The sequence below is a fragment of the Molothrus ater genome, chromosome 1 (genome assembly GCF_012460135.2).
Source record: "Molothrus ater isolate BHLD 08-10-18 breed brown headed cowbird chromosome 1, BPBGC_Mater_1.1, whole genome shotgun sequence".
In the NCBI taxonomy this organism is placed as follows: domain Eukaryota; kingdom Metazoa; phylum Chordata; class Aves; order Passeriformes; family Icteridae; genus Molothrus; species Molothrus ater.
This window is the reverse complement of record NC_050478.2, coordinates 19,768,946-19,788,831: the sequence shown is the minus strand read 5'-3', so window position 1 is coordinate 19,788,831 and position 19,886 is coordinate 19,768,946. Positions and strand designations below refer to the sequence as shown.

Genomic DNA, 19,886 nt, shown 5'->3' with positions numbered 1-19,886 from the left:
CAACTCATACCAGTGAGCATAGAGGCAGCTTCCTGCACTGTCCTATGGAAAGCCCTGATAAACTACAAACCTACAAACTATACCTGCTAATATCAACTTAATGCTTCAGATCTGTAACGCTTTCCATACCAATTTATATTTGCCATTTTCCCTCCTCATGAGGCCTCAGGGCTCTTGGTTGGGTCTTGGTTGCTGTTTTCCTTGCATGTCTTCCAATAGAGAATTGCCAAAGAACAGGAAATAAGGATGACATGCATCTCCTGGCATTTGAATATACAGTGGAGGAATACAAAGGCTACAGAGAGTTTAAAGTTACTCTAATACTTGGACAAAAAAAAAAAAAAAGAGGGTGTGTAATACTAAATTGAACTTACACATTTAGGGGATGGAAAAAGTTGCCCAAGTGTGGCTATAAGTAGGTCAAAGTACATATGCTCAGAAACACAGTTTGTCATACTCCACACAGGAAGTGGATCTTTAAAAGACTAAAATACTAAATCTTTAAAAGCTAACTTGACAAAAATGTAGTTATTTATGGTATTATCTGGAGCCATAAGCCCCCACGAATGGAGCTGGTAAGAGATGTGGTGTCATAACCACTAAGGCTCTGTAATCTAGTCCTGGCAGATGGGTTTTCAGGTTACAAAAAGTCATTTTTACAGTTTCAGTTTCACGAACCCTTCAGTCATTTATACATATCTAAAAATGAGAAAATAAACTCTAAAACCTGTGTCATAATTACATCAAAATAAAAGTTCTGCTAGACATTTTTCGGGCATTGTATTGAAATAGTTCTTTTTATTTTCTTTTAGTGGAGAGGGTGCTACACAGAGCAGTTAATAAAGATGCATTTTCAGAATGTCGTTTCTCAGACTTCTGCTCCAGCAAATCAGGAACAAAACTGCATAATAAATATTTCCCTACTGTAATTGGGTTTTGAGTGACTGGTGATTTGGCTTTTTTCCTTTCTTAAGTAAGGCATTGCAGAGATTTTTGCTCTTTTGAAGCTTGTCTCATATGACAAGACAGTCCAAAGGGTTTTATAAGCCTGCTGTAATGACCCCTAAATAGGCTGACAGTTTTATAGCAGTCCCCAAGAGGGAAGCTTCCTTTCAAAAGCAGCTGAATATCATGGAAAAGGCAGTGACTCCACATTGACTTTCCACTAAGCTGCAAAGACTAAATGGCTTTTTGGATTAATAGTTTTATGGCGTCCTTCTCTTACAGAATGTCTGTCAGCATGTGTGACTCTCCATTATAGGTGCTGTAAGGGGCTCAGAAAAGTGCAGTTTAAAACCTGTGAACTTAAATTGTTACAGAGCTGCATAAAGCCTTGTGTCTGCATGGTGGGGGAGAGATGTGAGATAAATCTTTTATTTCCTCCCAGCTGATGACTGCATTTAATGTTTACTACAACGGCCTCTGGATGTAAATCTGTGAGATTCTGGGGAAAGTGACTTCCATAATTGTCCTGTTGAAAACCTGTGTGTGAGGACTACTGCACACACAGACAATAGGCTTTCAGTACTCTGCAGAGTACTCATGTAGCCTGTTCTTGGAGAATATAGTGTGAGAGGACATTTTTAATACCAAAGCACTCAGATACAGAATCTCCTCTTCCATTAGTTTGGCTTCCTCTCATTCATTAGTAATTATATTAGCTGTTCAAAATGGATTTTGCTAGGGTTTTTGTCATCAACAGGGATATTCACAAGTCAGTGGCTGATGTCAACTATGCCCATATTGCTATAAATATATGTATATTTCCTTAGTTTGTCCCATATCAGACATTGAAAAAAAAAAAGAAAAAGAAAACCCAGCAGATTGCAGCTCTGTCACTATGAAAGCAGCAAGTCACTGAAAAAGCACTTCTCTAAATTGCATGTTTCCTCAGTAGATTAGTACAGAACAAAGACTTTTGTTAAGAAATTGAACAGCAGAGAGTTTATCCTTGATGCAACGTGCTTATGAAATTGGTTATTCTGAGCACCTCAGAGCAATCAAGCTTCCTAAGCAGCAGCCCCCATATATATATCCTCTGTAAGACTATGTTGTAATCCACATGTACCTTACCACTGAAATTAGAGCTCTCATGTTTTGAGAGGCCAGTTCAAGTTAAGTATTCCTCAGGGTTCTTTGATTATCAGATCCTATAAACCTGTAAATCATAGCATTGCTGTGTTATGATTGTATTTACAGTATTCTATTAGAATGAGCTATGTGTCAGCAGCATGCATAGTGTCTCTATACCCATTTCCCCTGGCCTTAATCTTCCCACTAGGACCCCATCTCAGGATAGGTGATCCTCTCTCGTACTGTCGCATCTCATGTGCTAATGGCTATTATAATAGGAATATTCTCTGTGTGTCCTTGCCACCTGCCCATGTCTCAGTCAGTGTCTGCCTAAAGAAAATGTGAATAAATGAGGAAAATCAGTTGCAGCACCATACACACATGCTTCTCCTGCTCAGGTAATGCAGAGTGTGATCATGCATCTCTCTTGCCCCTTCTCAGGGCCCAAAAGCGTGCTGTTAAGAAGAGGCTTTCCATCACTCTGCAATGCAGAGCTAGCTCAAGTCCTATCCAAGCTGTCACCTCTGTTCTCCCTCTTGGGCTGCTTTTAGCTGGTGGGGATTAATAGTGCTCAGAAATCTAAAAGCAATTTTCTAACAAAAGTCTTAAACAATTCAGAAGTCACTTTTGGCTGTATTTTACTGATGTGATAGGCAGAGATACCGTAAGAGAGTAGCCAGCATTACATGTGATTGGGTAAAAGTACAAATAGTTTTGAGGAAGCTGTTTTGGCTGTATGTGTGCAGGGGCCCATGGTTGTTGTTTCATTTAAATAGAAAGGGTGTTTTGGTTCTGCAAAGTGGATTGCCAGAACTGCTTTATTCCTTAGGAACTAATTGTAATTGCTGGCTTATTTCCTTTATTTAAATATCCAAAGAAGTATTGATATCTTTGCCTTTTTTGTTGAAAAGAAGTCTGTTTTAAAATATAGAACTGCATATTTTCTTCTTTCAGTGTTTTCATTTTAGTCTACAAATGCATCTTATCGAAAACTCAATTCTCTGATTAATTTCATAGGCTATTAATGTAGAAATGTTTGTATTCAGAAGACTCTGAAATTAGTAATTGATGATAAATCTCCTTGGAACTAATTTTTTGGGGGCAAATATTAGCAGAAATTTCATTTAATTTAAAAATAAACCTAGTCTGTGAGTTTGGCAATATTTGAGCAATTTGTTAATGTATTTTGTTAAAAATCAGATACCAGACCTTCAATTCACAGGGATAAAATTAAGTATCTATAAAGTCTACCACCATATCCTTGAGGGCTTCAGAGTTTTTACATTATGTTGTCTTCTCAGATGAAGCTGTAAATTCAATTTCAATAAAGTAGCATATTTAAAGGGACAACAGTTATCAAATTAAATGCAGTCTTCCTGTCTTCTATTGTATCTGGCAATAACTCATGACACTTGATAAGGAAGATCTGATGATGAGGATCATTGGATGGGATGATTGATTGATTGATTGATTGATTGATTGATCAATCGGTTGATTTTTCATTGATAATGTCACAAAGAATGTTCCAGTATTGGGGGAAGGCAGCTAGAACAATCTGCTGAAGTGTAATGACCATCTGGTTAGCTGATCCATGACAATTTGCCTTGTGGATGTCTTTCTTTCCTTTCTCTGGAAAGCAAGACTTTTTCTACAACATACTATTGTGCAACAGCAGAGCTCTTTTCTGGTTGCTTTTCCTCTGGTTGAAGTTATTAGTTTTCTTTAATTACAGCCTTACACAGAGAGAGCTTGAGAGATGGCAGAACTTCTTGTTCAGTAATGTCTGTGGTTTGGGTCAAATTGAATCCAGTATTTAAAAACAAAATATTCATGCAGTTGGATTCAACAGCAATTCTTACTCCTAAATCTTGTTTGATAATATCCTCTGTCCCCTAGAGATTTATATTACTTTTCAATATCTGTTAAAGAAAAATGTGTCAGGAAAAGAATTAAATCTAAAAAGTCACGTATTTACTTATGTGATTCTATCATCATGGAATCATGGTGTCCTCACTGTGTCTTGGTCTGAAAAGACAGGTGTCTGCTAAGGAAGGCAGGAGCCTCCCTTGAAATGGAAAATGTAAACCCTCTCACTGCAAATTATTATAATTTTGAAATTAAGCAGCTCTCAGGCAAAGATATGGGAGTAGGAACAACAGTTCTTTATTAGGGAAGAAAATAGAAATAAAATAAACAATGCAGTAATACAAAACAACACTGACAAAGTCCAAATATGACCTGACACCCTGTGGGTCAGGGTGTTGGTAGCAGTCCAATTGAAATGGTGGCTGCCATCCTCCTGGAGTGACAGATGTGGTTCTGTTGAGCAGGGATCCTGTAGAAGGGTGTAGCTTTCCTTGGAAGGTTCAATGGTGATATAAATGGGCCTGGTCTTCCTTTGAGAATCCAGTAGGAAAAGGCTACTGGGGTGTTCCAAATCTCAGATTATATCCAGGTAGGAACGCTTGGCTCCTCCCACTGGTTGCAGCATTTCACAATGGATGATGTAATTTTTATCAGTCATGCACTGAGACTCAGTGGCCCATTAACAGCAGATATTTCCTGGAGGGAGGATGTGTCATGAAAGAGATAAAGAAAACTGCCCAATTAACACAAGATAACCGCCCCACCTCTAACAGATGGGAATAGAATACATGCCCTCACCCATATCTTGCAACTCAGGAACATTGAGAGGAAGCTTTATTGTTTCATGACAGTTTTGGTACTATTTTCATGCCTATTTTTGGCCAGAATCCCAGCTAATAATTTGAAGAAATGTCAGAGGCATAATCTAGTTGTTACTTTTAAATATCACATATGTTTGCTTTATGTTATCTTGATTGTGAAAGATCACATCACACATTGGAAGCCTTAATCTGTTAAGCAACAGCTGATGAAATGAGTACATGACATTTAGACTGTATTTGGGATTATCTGAATATCTAATGTATGGAATGGATGTTAAGTCTTTGAATTTGACAAATACTGAACACCAAGTATTTAAAGAAGGCTTAATCTTCTGTGCTGAGCTTTTATGAGTAGTGCATGTATTCAGCTTTCCTGAAAAATTCAGTTGTATTTGGAGAAGTATGGGAATATATTCAAAGTGTCATCACTTGTGAAAGTGTCATCACTTAGCTTGTGAAAGCTAAGAAATTAATTTCTACAATCAACAATAAGATGGCAACTCAGCATCAAGTATTGCCTGAGGTTAAAAATAACTCATTTCCCCAAAAGAAAAGTGTTATGAGAAATGTTCTAATAAATATTCCCTTTATAGTCACAAAGGTTGCCAATACTAATCCTCATAGCTGGTGCAAAGAATATCTGGGAAAATCCATTGCTTTAATGCTGTACTGTTCCGTAGAAGAGAGCTGCTATGTACTTCATATATAAACAGAATTTCGACAGAATTGGACATTTAGAGATCCAGTGGGAGATAATACTCATATCCCCCAAATACCTGAAAAAGAAAAAATAAAGCTTTCTTGAAGTAGTAAAGGGTATGTTCTCTGCTTTTTTTGCTTTCCTTTCAGTAACATGCTTCTATGTCACTAATAGCTGCTGAGAAGTTTGTTCCTCATCATAATTGTATCTTTATAGAATTCTAATTATCAGTAAAACTCTAAATCTGTCTCATATAACTATTAAAATTATTTTCTTCATTGAGTAGTTTACATGCAAATTCAGTAAAATTTTTTAAACATTTTTCCATCCTCTTATATAGTACCTACCGGTAGGGAATGGAATGTACTATGAAGCAGGTACAATCAGCCAAAGAATATAAACAGGTCTGACAGACTGAAAAGTTGTAGGTATCTAATGATACCAATAAAATCATATTTATTAAAGATTCCAAGAATTTCATTTCCATGGTAATGCAAATTAGGAACTATGAAAGCAGTTGACTTGCAACAGAAGCTTGGATCCTAACCTTATTTGGAGCTCCCAAGCTGCTCACATCAACTTTAGTAGTTAGTTGTCTGTGCCTTTTTGTTTCAGATTGTAAAGTTACAGATGGGATTAAGAAAAACTCAGATGTGAGAAAGAAATAATTAATAATATATTCTTAAAATACATCTGCATGAAGGCTATGAAGAGGAATTCTGCCTTCCTTCTATCATTCAAGTAGAAGTGAATTTGTTTCCTTCCAGAATAGATAAATAATCTAAGATTATTTAACTTGGATTAAAATACTAAACGAGACTTTTTGTACACAAAATTTGTTAGACATAAGCAATTCCTCACAGAGTGCCAAAATCTTGAGCTGAAGGCTATAATTTAAGTGTTTGATTTACAATCTGTATGGTGAATATGCTTTAGGCATGGGTCAAGATACCATTTAAAACATTCTTATAGAGCTACCAACTAGGCTCAGTGCTAGAACCTTCTAATTGTGGAGTTGGGGGCTTAGATACTAGAAATTAACTGGGGTAGCTTTATTAGCTATAAAAAAAAATTTTGAAATGCAAAAAAACTGCACAGTTTTGACTATAGCTTAAATATTGCATTTTTATCTGAAACAAACTGTAATTATTTGTAATTTGTCTCTGGATCTCTTTCTTTGAGATTTTGTATGCCTTAAGTGTGACCAATATTTACTAAGGAAATTTTTTCAGAGTGATAAATTGGACTGGGAATATATATATATATTTGTTTTCAAAACCTTTTAATTTACAGTACCTTTATTGTATACATGACAGCAATAACTGTTTCTGTCAACCATTAAAGGAGGAAAGAATTTGGTGAGGTGGCTGGCTTTTGTCATCTTCCTGACAGTATAGTTTTAATTATGTTTACTTGTGTGACTAACCTAGAGCTGGTGAATCTGTTGGAAGTTGCTTCAGAAGTGTTACTGAGATTTACTGGACATATAAAGTACATCCTGGTATGCAAAGTACAGCAGAAGACAAAGAAATTGTTAAGGAGAAAATAACCTGATTATATCTGCAATAGCTAAAGTAAGATGCATCAGTAATGATGTTAATGTAGGGTCAAACCCAGCTGAAACGGGATTTATGGTCAATATATTTACTCTGGACATGAATGATATCATTAGAATATAAGTCCTTGCCACGTGTGTCTCCAGCTCAGGATCATGTCAGTAGGAATGGGTTGTGTATGATCTGGGGTTGTGGGGAGGGGATGTCAGGTCTGCATGGCAGCACAGCCTGATTTGAGGGTACTCCCATGTGGCTGACTGGATACAGGAGGTACAGCAGGAGGGGAACGTCTTCATCACCAGGGTAATTCCAAACTCTAAGTCCTCCTCTTCAATTTTCTATTGTACTTTTTATTTTCTGAGTTTATTTTCAAACTCTATCATCAAGGCTTTGGGGGCTTTTTACTTTGTCTTAGCAGGGGAGGAAGTGAGGAAGGAACTAAGAAATACAAGCATGTACTAGTTTTATAGAATTACTTGTAGCTATTCATCAGAAAGCTGGCAATGCTGTTGATTTAAATATTTTTGTGGTTGCAAAAGTTTGGTTTGAGTAAAGGAAGACTGGGAACTGAGATGAGTTTCATTTCTTGCCTCAGACCACACACTTTTTTCTTTTTTTCCTTTTTTCCTTTTTTCCTTTTTTCTTTTTTTTTCTTGTTTTCTTTTTTCTTTCTTCTTTTTTTCTTTTTTCTTTTTTCTTTTTTTTTTTTTTTGTCTTAGATAGGAAGGTAGAGACCTTCACAATAATTAACCTTAAAAAATTTTGCTATGATGGGAGCATGACAGCAACTATTCTATTTTTAAAAACCACAAGAATTAGGAAATTTTTTTCCACAAATATGTATATATTTGTCTGTCTTGGAGGGGCAAATCTACAGTAAACCAGACTTTTGGAGATTTCAAATAACATAGTATTGTTAGCCTACAGCTATTAGGAATGTTTTTGATATTCTTAAATAGAATAGTCCAGTGACTTATGTTCAGAAATGTTAAAAACTACAATTTTTTTAAGATGTTATCCATGAATAGTTCTCATGGCTTCATTAGAGTGTGGCCATTGTTACAGGAATTGTCCATTTTGCCTCAAAAGACATCAAACATTTTGCCATTGATTTCAGTGATGTGTTTATTACACAACATGTATGATTGGTACTTGGGATAGTGAACATTATAATCATTATATAAGATGATTGCATGAGGTAACTGCCTTGTCAACTGCTAGTGGTTAGGAGCAGAGCTATCTCTGCAACATATTTACAATTCTTACTCTTTTTCCTTCGTTGCTGAGGTTCTTCAAGGAGCAACAGTATTTCAAGGGTGGGTTTTATATAAAACGAAGGTGCATCTTCCATTATAATCTTGGGTTTTTTCTGTGTTTTTTCCCTATTTCAGGAGGATACAGATCATAATTATTATACATCAAGGACGTATGGCCCCTATGATTCTACCAGCCGGGATTTGTGGGTCAATATAGACCAAATGGAGAAGGACAAAGTAAAGATTCATGGGATCCTTTCCAATACCCATCGCCAAGCAGCAGTAAGTTATCTTATTATTTTCTTTTCAACTAACATGGATATTTTTCCCCAGAGATCCACACAGCAGTATTACTAGGTACCATGAGTACTGTTCATAGAGCTATGTCTTTGAACTCTAGTTAAGCTGTGGAAGTCTTTACACTATTGTTACCAAAGGATTCCTTGAACTTTTGAACCTTCTGTAACAGTCCTTCAGAGATGCCTTTAAACAGACGTTTAAAATTTTCCTCTGTCCCTAAGAATCACAAACTATCAAAAGGTAAAACCACTTGTGTTGCTGAAATCAGAGGGAATTTTACTGTTGAGTTGAATAGTAAAAGAGCTGTGTTGAGGATGAAGTTAATGAAGTTTTAAGTCTCTCATGGAATGTATGTGGTATGTTTGCGCTTCTATTTTATATAAGGGTTCATTCTTATATTTCCATTTGGGACAACTGATAAAGCTCATGAGAATGTCATATAGTAACAGAAATTATGTTTTTAGGTTATCAGCAAATAAATTTTAGCTTATCAGCAAATATATAAATCGGAGTGTAAATAACAATCATATCTAACTTATTGTAGTCATGCTGCTGGTAAGGTGGGTATGAAAATAATGGGCTTACACGCCTAGAAATGGAATTAAATACTGTATGATTCAGAGATTGTATTCTTGGTTCTCACCTGTGGCTAGAAGCTGCATACATAGAAGAGCCAATAATAGCAAAAGTTGAATACAGAAAATTTTAGCTCAGAACTACGTTTGAAGACATTCTTGTTTCATCCATTCAGCAACTTAGCTCCAAAAAAAAGTCCTTGGGTTTTGCCAGTTTAAAACAAAATTTAGTGAATGCCTTACTTAAAAGTTGTACAGTTTTTAAAGATGCAGATATCTTTAACAGTTTTAAAGCTGAGAGAAAAGACAAGTTTAATTCATCTTTTCCTTACTTAATCTGTTTTTTCCCTGGCACAAGCCAGGTGACTGCTCAGAGGAATGCAAGAGGCAGCAGAAAGAAATACTGTGGTATTTAAATCAGAATATAGAAAGCAGAGTGAGGTGGTAAATCCAGCACATGTAACTGACATAGAGTCCAATTCAAAAAATATATACTTCATAGTTAAAAGAATGTAGGCAGTCAGGGATAATGCAAATGCAGAGGGTTCAGACAGTTATAGATCCTTGGGGTAGACTTAATAAAACAGTGTATCAGCTATTTTCTTAAGACAATTTGATTCTAATGAGGAAAAAAAGACCCTCAAGTGTACCTTGAGGTAGTGAGAACCTCTGTTGTCTGTCTTGTCTACTACTTTATGTGGGATACTGGTGCCCTACATTGAGGGAAAGAATGGAAATATGCTGAAAGAAAAGCTAATAAATAAATTTAAAATTTTAACCCATGTTTAATGATTAGTAAAGATGACACCCTTCCATGTCTCTGTTGCACCGCTGTTTCCAATTGGATCCTGAGATTATGCAGCAAAAATGTCCATCTCAAGGGGAACATTTTGTTGAAGTTATTAAAGTAGAGGCTAGAACAAGGCTATATTTTTGGTCTGTGTGGGGGTCAATGTAGAGGACCATTCAGCATGGCAAATGGAAACTTGAGGGCTTCCAACTGTTTCTCCCCAAAACAAGTGGTTTAAGACCTTTCTTCTGAATGTCAGGTGCCCTCTCTGCCTTTCTTCCAGCTCCAGCAGACAAAGCTCTGGTCCCTGTTTAGCACACTAATATCCATCTCTTTTCATGCTCACCCAAATGTCTTGGACTATGAACTTCAGAGGCTGCAGCCATTTCTACATAGAGTTTTAAAGACCCCTTTTTAGGTCTGTTTTATGACCCCCAAAGGATTAAAAAGTATCAGAGAGTCATCCTGTAAAGTTTTATTCCTTATTTATGCATCTATAATTGATTTTTTGTATGTGTGTGTCCGAGTAAACAGCATCCACATGTACTACACAACAAAGGTGTTTAACAGAGAGATGTGATTTTTATAGTTGTACAGCTGCAGAGTCATATATTTTGAGATCATACATACCTCAGCAGCAATCTCTTACCTTCTCTCCCATAAACTTTGCCATTACTCTTTTTAAAAGGCCATTTTGCACATCTTGCACTCTATGATTTACATGATATTTTCTAAACATTATTCTCCAATTTGACAATAGAACCAGGAGTTAAATTATCACATGCTAAATATTAAGGAATTAATTTACAATGTCAGGGATTCTTTGAATGCTGACAAATTTACACTCAATTTGTGTGTTTTCCTTCATTTGGAAGTAAATAATCCTGAGAGTTCCCAGAAGCTGTCAGTTTGTTTTGCTTCTACAAGAAAAGTCATAAGGACTGGAGAGAATCCTGGATGGGATCCATTTGGTGGTTTGATTTTATAAACAGCATAGTAATTTTTTGTGGAAAGTAGCAAACATATACTAATGGAACAATTAAAATGTCTAACACTACAGGATTTATAACACTAGTAGTAAAGGTGTTTTTTCAGTATATTACCACCATCTTCTTAATCATATAATAAAATTTTAGAGGTGGCTTTGATATTCAGTGGGTTTAAATTAGATATCTAAGAGTTGATTAGTCAAACACTGAACTAGCATACAGGATATGTCATACTTGGGAACTCACCTCCCTTTGCTCCCAGACCATTCTATCATTTATGCATGGAGAGAACATTTTTATTTCAGTGAACTGAAAATTCTGATATTCTTTCTTAAAAATGAGGTATGCTTTCTAGCATTGAAAGAAAAGCAAAATTTTAGTGACTGTTAGAATATTGTGTTTCAAAATAATACTTAAATCATGTTGGTTATTACAGTATTATGCTAAAAAATTGGCTATGTTAAACATTTTTACATTGTCAGAATTTAAGGTATCACATTTTGACTTATTTCAGTGAGAGATCTTTATCGGGCTTGAGTGGAAATGGGATCAAGTTTTTGTTGCAAACACATTTATACTAATGTTTATTTTATAGCCATTTAGAAGACAGATTAGGGGGCACAGTTTTCATTTGAAGTAGTTCAATGGTTACTGTGATTCAAAGTGAATAGGTAAAATGGAGGGTGGCATATAAAGGAAAGAGAGAAACTTTGGTCAGACTATTGTAGTTTCAACAGAGTTCTTCAAATTATGTTTGGTAGAGCAAGGACATAATTTAAATGGAGTGCATTCATAGATGTAGCATACACTTCAGCAGTGAAAGCTGTAGAGCATGGTAAAAGAATATTTGTGTGAGTTAATTCAAGTGCTGTCTTTTGCATATGCCGTTTTTGATTAGAAATGTTCAGTTGTACATCCATATTTATGTATATACAGAAAAGGTCATTAGAACCTACTCAGTCCAATTAACACATTGCAAATGGATTTTGCATTCTAATTAAAAACAAACAAAAAATGTGCTAATAAAGCCTGTCATAATTCTGTCTTCCATTTAAATGGAAAGCAAATCTTTCCATCCCTTTCCAAACACTTGGAGTTACTGTAAGTCTTCAACTGCTAATTTCATGCTAAATAATTCTTTAAACATTTCAGGTTGATGTAAATATAATTCTTCCTGAGAGAAGAAGTACTCAGATACAATCTGAAAATAACAAATACAGGACAGAAATAATGGGAGGGAAAACAAAGACATGAGTACTTTTCTTCTTCCTTCCCCCTCCACTTTTTTAAAATGTGTGGGCTGCTGCCCTTTCTTAAGTGGAGTCATCAAAAATTACGGTTGAGGGACAGTCACCAACAACTCATCTTCACACCAGATTTTACTGTAGTAAATCTTCCAAAAGAAAGAATAATGGACTGCATGCTCACTTCATATTTACTATTTGGACCACTGTGGAAGAGATGTGTTTTTCACAGGGTATTATATTTAAACAGTGAAAAGACCATGCTGAGATTTCAGCACTCCTTTCTGCCAGGACCACTAATTTATTCAGAGTTTAACCAGGTAGCACACAAGGTGATAATTATGAGTGGCCACAATAATCACTGAGCTTTGAGAATGGAATGGAATACATGGGAAAAGATAAAGCCATAGGCAGAGAGGTAAAGTGAGGTTGAATTTCAGTGTTGCTTTATGGTGAGCTTAATTGAGGAGAAGAGTTCATTCCCCAAATTACAATTCTGTGCTATGAATTCAGCTGCTAGAGGATAGTCACCTGTAGGTAGATGAAGGAAAAAAAAAAGGTTATTTTCGAAATTTTATTTACTTTATTTTCAACGAGTAGCTTAAGTAGAGTTTGTTATTGCTTCTGTTGATTATTTCTTTATGCATCATTCCATCTACTAGCTGACAGTGTAGAGAACTTTAGGGAATGGTGTCATATGGGTTTGATGGAGGAATTGCTTCCAGTGACCAGCCTTTATCAGACAAGCTCCCAGGCAGCAGCAGGATGTCAGGGACAGCACCCGAATCTGAAGGCTCATGTGGCAGAGCAGCAGAAAGCCAGCAGCCAAAGTAGCAGATGTCCTGTAAAACAGGTATTGCTAAGGCTTTTGATATTGATGGGTCCTTTTATAAAAGCAGTTAAAGCAACAGTTTTTTAAGGAGAAAGTCTACAAATCTTTTGTTAATTTTATTCTTGTGATTGAGTTACAGTGTCTGTTCAAGTATTTTCTTTTATGAAGTTTTCTGTCATAATGATTCACTGCTTTAAGTGTTTAAGTGCTCCTCAGAATTCTTTCCTGTTAGCTACTGGCAAATCCAAATTAAGAATAACAAGGATCCAGTGAGAAAAAAAAGGCAATGAAAGAGATATTTGAAGTGGATGACTGTTCGTCTTTTTTCTCTTAATGTTCTGCTCAATATTGATTTTATTTTCTGCTGTTATTCCTTTCAGAGAGTGAATCTGTCCTTTGATTTTCCGTTTTACGGACATTTTCTACGTGAAATTACTGTGGCAACTGGAGGTAAGTGGCTTTCTAACCATTTACTTTGAGTAAGATGAGAAGAGTTTCTTGCAGCTATTTAAAATATTTTTCCCCTGCTTGTATATGTCAAGAGATAAACTGCAGCTTTTATTTAGGAAATATTCCTGCCCACAAAAAGAAAATCACAAAATATCAATATGATGAAAAACCTCCAGCATTTAAGTTGAACTGTTATAAACCCATCTCATTGTAAGACTATACAGCATTAATCCTTTTCTGTTTAGGTATTTCCCCCAGAACTCAGGTGTCTGTGTGTTTAGCAATTGCCCTGGAGGTGAGAGTGCTGGAGCCAGAGCCAGGAGGGAGACAGGGTTTGCCTGCACAAGGGGAGAGGATTTCCTGCCCAGAGATGAGCAGTGCTGCTAGAAGTAGGGTATGTGTCACCTGCAAGGCAAAGCCATCACAGTGCATTGTCATGGTGTGGTACAACCTCAGAAAATGTACCCTGGCCTTCCTCTCCTTCCATGAGAGGAGTGGGGTGAGAAGGAAGGTAGGGCCAGCTCAAGCTCCCAGTCTGGCAGCCCTGGGCAGCACTGATGGCTCATTGCTGGGGTTCTCCCTCTCACTGCTGCTGGCTGCTGCTTGCAATTCCTGTTCTGGGAATCTCCAATTTCCTGTGCTGGGAACAGCTATCAGCTCCTTCTGTTCCCTTCCCAACTCCAACTCCTTGAAAGACAATTTGATTTTAATGAGACGAGGAAAAGGAGATGACGTGGAAGACAATAATGAGAAAAAGAAGGAGGAGTAATAATAAAAAAATGAAAACAGGGAGGCAAAAGGCAGCATCATGGAGAGCACAGCCAGATGACCCTCTGGTCCTTGAACATATCCAGCAAGTTCATGGACCCTGGCTGGTGGTGCTCAGCCTAGAGATGTGGCAGGACAAGCAGGCAGAAATAGGAGCCACCATCATTAGGATCAATTCTATCCTGTCCCTGATTAAAGTTTCTCCTTCTCTTGCTATGGGGTCCAGATGGACACGATCAGGGGATACCCATGTCCCACTGGAGTCCTAGATGGGGAGGTTATGACTAACAGATTGGGATAGAATTGCAGACAGCGTCTCAAAAAGAGTGTGAACTGTAACAGATATTTCTGTCATGCTCCCCATCAGGATCTCCATTTTGCTACCAAAGCAGAATACAAGTGTTAGACAAAGGTGAATAAAGGCTGATATTAAAGTGATTTGCAGTAGAATGATAAAAAAAAGGATGCAGAATTATGAAGTGACTTCAGTATCAGTTTTCTCTTCTTGATCAGCAATAACATTTTGATGCTGATTTGGATATGATGAGCCAAGAACCACTGATTTTGATATTTCCATTCTGCTGTGCTGTTTGTTTCATTTTGGTGCTTGATCATCAATGCCTAGTTTCGTATTCTTTATTAGAGAAGGCATTGCTTTTGATGGGTTGCCAAAATCAGCACGTGATTTGTGTAGCATGAAAAGATGGGATAGATCCTGCAAAACTAAAACAGCAGTGGTGGGGACAGGGTTCATCCTCTAAATGTCCCCTTATTCTTACTGCTGCCCTTGGTTCCTTAAAATTTCACAAAGTTCACTCTCTTCAAGTAATTTTTTGGTGTGGTCATTCTGCTGAGCCTTCTCATTTAATGGAATTTAAAATATCTGGATTTTTACTACTTTTACCACTTTCACTATTATACTGCTCTGACCAGTTTCTCCATCAGACTCAAAAGTCTTGGAAGGAAAGTTAATCTCATGTGGTGAACTGTGTAGGAGCAATTTGTGAGGTACATATTTTTTTCTTTTTGATACTGAGTAAATGAGGAATTTAAGTGCTTTTGTCATTTGTTTTCTTTTTAAAAAAAAAGTCAGAATATAGAAATTACTGTGGCTCTGCAGGATTCTTTTCTCTTGCTATTGTTGGAACACTGGCTGATAATTATGCTTTTCTTTTTGCTCCATTTGGACTAAATAAAATATTATTGCTGTAAATAGATTTATGGATTGTTGTCAAGCTAAATATGACTTTAAAATCAGTCCTTTTAATGTACACCATTGACATTAGCACAGAGATATTTCTGTCTTTCATTGACATTTCCATGATTTTTCCACCTCAAAATTAAGCATGAAAAAATCTAGTTAATAATAGATTTTTAAATGTTATCTTGATAAAGCTCAGTAGCTGTAAGTGATTCTGTCAGTCCAGGATGCAACATTTACTACAACTATAAGGCTCCTAAACTCATCTGGCAGGAAAAGAAAGGCTTATTTCTGTACTAACTCTCTAAAAGTGTTTTAATTCAGATATATTTGCAAATTTTGTTGCTAGGCTAAGCATCACACTTCACCACCACTGATTTATGATAACAGAAGATGAATATGTATTCCACGTGCTTCATATACTCTGTGGTCTGCTATTCCTTGGTAACCAAGATTTTACAATGGCATTACTATTATTAGAGACCTGGAATACCTCCAGAGATTATTCTCACATCAAAAGAATGACAAAGTTTGTGTGTACAGAACTCCCACATGACAGATGTCCACTTCCTGGAGAGCAGGATTTTATTAATTATGCTAAGGACAACACTAAAAACTGTTTTTTACATACAAATCATAAATTGAATAGCCTTCTTAAAAGGGAAGTCGAGGACAATGGCACAATAAATCCCTGTCACAATAAAAACATCAATGCCAATGGTTTCTGCCATTCTTCATGGAGTGTGCACTGTGGCATAGTAGGGCTCCCAAACTGCTTAGGATGATTTTGGAATCACTATGGTTTAAGACTCAACTTTTTTTTCTCTTTAGCCAGTATTTATTTCCTCTTCTGAATAGTTTTGATGACCTGATTTTGTTCAACTAAGAAAAGGAAGAATGAGTAGTGAAAAAAAAATAATTTGAGGGTTTTATCCACTGTTTTCTTAGTTTGTATTTGAAAAGGCTATATATTATTATATAAATTATATATTAGAATTGAAATAATTATTGAAAAGATTGGTAATTGGTTCTTTACTATACAGACATGTCTCTGCCCACATTCCTATAGATAGTCCTCAAACAAGCTGAATTTTGCTTTTTGTGAAGCTTTCTAAAGTTTGTAGCCTACAGGCCAAAACTGGGGTAATTTTGTAAAAAGAAAAAACTTGTGAGATAGTGAGTCAGGTTGTGTATGCCAGGAGCTGAGTATATGAAGTCTGCTTGTTGCCAGTCACTGACATCCCTCACAGAGCTCAGTGGAGCTGGGAAAAGTCCCTCTTGTGATGCATCTCTCCATGTAGTACCATAACCCTTCTCAAGGGCATCCTTGAAGCTCTGTGCCCCCCATCCTACTCAACATGCTGCAAACTTCATTGCTGGCTGTATTCATTTTCCATGTTCATTGTAGTAAGCCCCTCTTGTTTATTCTCTGTGGGGATGTTTTTTTTGTTTGTTTTGTTTATCAGTCTCTATTTTTTAGTGCGATTTTATATCAGATACTGTAAGTTATTTAGGTGGGGTTTTATTATGGTATTTTTTGTTGACATTAAATTTCTCTGAGGTATTGCACAGAGAAGGAAAGGCCTTGCTGTGCAAGCACTGCCCAGCATTAAGAAAACATAACAATAACAGTAGAAATTGAAGTGACTACGTGGTTACATTTTTAGATTTATAATGCTGAATATTGAGACATTTTGCCAGCTAGCATGAAGAAGGCTTCAGAAATGTCCATTTATCCTGTGTAGTAGCAAATTGCTGAAGTTGAAGCAAGCAGCTGAATTTTTAAATATTGTATTAAATTTTTGTGAGGTATCTTTCACTAGAGGAATATTCCATATGGAGGAATTGTCTGAAATAATTCTGAGGATGCTGCCTGAGCATTTCTACCACTGTCTATCGAAGGAGTACCAAGCAAAGAAATAAAAAGCCATCCTAGCAGTAAATTCCAGTGTAATCAAATCAGAGTTGATAATTTTCTAAAACAGAAATCAAAAACTCTCTGTATGATTCTTACTTCCTAAGGCCAGATCTCATGCTTAAAAATACCTGTATTTATGGAAGAAAGAGATTTTTGTGCATCCAAGATTCACACAGCTTTTCATCAAAATTACAGCAGTCCTGTGTTCTATTGACACAAGATAAGAACACAAGCATTGAAAATACTGAACTAATTTTTCTGCTGAAACCTGATGTTATTGGATCTTGCATTGAGGAGCAGCTGTGAGGTACCTGAGCATGGTTCCTAAACCCTGACTAGTTGGGACAACTGATTCAAAGTAATCTTTCATTCTCATGAGGAATCACACTTATTTCAGTATCAAATTCTTTTTGAGTGTACATATGGCTTGTGGGAAAGTACCAAAGGCTAAATATCTCTGGTTAGCAAGCTAGTTGGTTAGCTACTTAAAAGCTGAAGTTCTATACAGAGATAACACTTTAAGTTTTCTTCTGGACATTGAATGTGTATATATCGTTATGGAATTCTGTTCAATTTTACTATTTTTAATGTAGCAAGGAGGGATATGAAAAGTAAGTACTTAAGTCTGGAGAATTCTAATACAATTTCCATCACATTTTGCAGTACTTTCAAGGAAAAGGGATCAATGATAGAGTATGCTGTGGGGAAGGAATGAAGCCTGTTGTTGCACTGTCTCAGCCCTATCGTTCTGTGTTGGCAATACCTCTGAGCAGGAGGGAAATTTGTCCACCTAGGTGGTGGTGCTACGGAAAGAGAAGGGACCACAGGGTCAAGACCTGAGCTTGTTAAGGGTGAGGATGGTTGTGCATTTGCAGCCTGCAGAAATTCTATGCTAATTAATTTTTTTCTCTGCATCTCATGCATTTTTTTTCTTAAATTTCCAAACCAGTGGGTAGGTAGAATGAAATTTACCTGTATCTTTAAATTATCAGTGTCCTGAGTGGAATGTTTTATTGGAGTCTGTCAGAAATTTCAGCAAGGTTTTTTCTGGCTGTTCCTGCTTCTCTGAACCTTTCAGCACAGGAGCCAGCAGGAGATGTGCTCATCACTTAATGAAGAGCTCTTTGAAAACACAAATTGCCCAATGGGCAAAGTCTGTTAAATGGCAAAGGTGATACAAAACAGAGTGAAACACAGTGTTTCTAGCCAAAATCAGTGCCTCAGATTAGTTTGTGTCTGTTACAGGGGATTACACTTGTCATCACCAGTGGGCAGGTCACTGAAGGGACTCTGGAGGTCTGGTTGTTGACTAGCTCACACAATTGCCTTATTTACCTCATCTTTTTCTGATGTCTTCTATTGCCATCCAGTTGTACCAAAATTTTTTCTCCCTGTAAGGCTTTCTTTGTCTGTCATTCCTGTGTGAAGTGTCCTGGGAATACCCCTCCTGTCTTTGTAAGGGACTAACCCCTCCCTGGAAACTCTGCTTTGCCAACCTTTTCTTGGTGAACGCTTACAACCCTTTCCATTCCCACACTTATGCTTTATCTTTACAAATTGTATCAGAAGCACTTAGGGCAAAGAGAATTATAAGCTTTAGGGGAAAAAAAGCATTCCATATGCCTTGACATTTCCCTGATCATCATATATTAAGGCATTTGCCAACTTTGTCATGATTATCGACAGTAGTGGTAGTGAAGTAGTAAAGGCTTAAAATTACCATATTTGTGGTTTTTTAAGACTCTGTTTCATAGAATAACAGATAACTAGGCAAAGCATTTGTCCACATGTAATACCAAATAAGCATTAAATAAAACGGAATAATTTTGCAGAAAATAATAATAAACTAAATGACTTAATGTTATGGCAAAGAGCCTTCAGGGTAGCTGAAAACCATTCCACTGAACACTGGGAAGTTGTTAGGTATAGGCTATGTCTAAAATGGATCCATAACTTTTTATAGTACAATTTTTTATTAAGCTTTTACAGTAGCATTCAATGTCTCAATAAATTATGCTATTGCATCATAGTGAAGATTTCTAATGCTTGACAAATCTTTATTTTCTCCAGGTACTACAAAATATAATGTTTCTTTGGTTTGGTGCATGCTTTTAAGTTAAAAAAAAAGCTTCAATACATTTCTGCCTATAGCTTCTAATTAAAAGAAATTGCTGATGGAAAGTGGGAAACACACCTTTTGATGCTGTAAGGCAGCAGTGCATAAAAATTATGTATAAGTGTGGAATTCCTACATCAAATGAAATGTGGTCAGTTCATAAATCTTCTAAGACTTGTAAAATAGTACTTGGATATATCTGTTTCCTAAAGCCAAAATTAAGATCATGATAATATTTGATTACAAAATTTTTCAAAATTTAAATATTTCCAAGCATAGAGTATTTACAGACTATTTAGGCTTGGAATTGCATTAAAAATCCAGCTCAGAGTTAATATTAATTATTAAACATAATGACTGCTATAGGTTAAAATATTTCTAATAAGAGGTGTGTCTTAGTTTGAATACTGTCCAAATATTATGAAAAGTTT

At 36.4% G+C, this 19,886-nt stretch overlaps 1 protein-coding gene across 1 annotated transcript in view; it reads left to right on the top strand.

Moving 5' to 3' along the window:
- Positions 1–19,886, top strand: part of PLXDC2 (plexin domain containing 2) — a 256,169-nt gene that overhangs the window by 126,914 nt on the left and 109,369 nt on the right. Inside the window, exons 3-4 of the mRNA XM_036401732.2 lie at positions 8,408–8,554; positions 13,383–13,452. Coding sequence (XP_036257625.1) covers positions 8,408–8,554; positions 13,383–13,452 — 217 coding nt within the window. The remainder of the gene's footprint in view (positions 1–8,407; positions 8,555–13,382; positions 13,453–19,886) is intronic.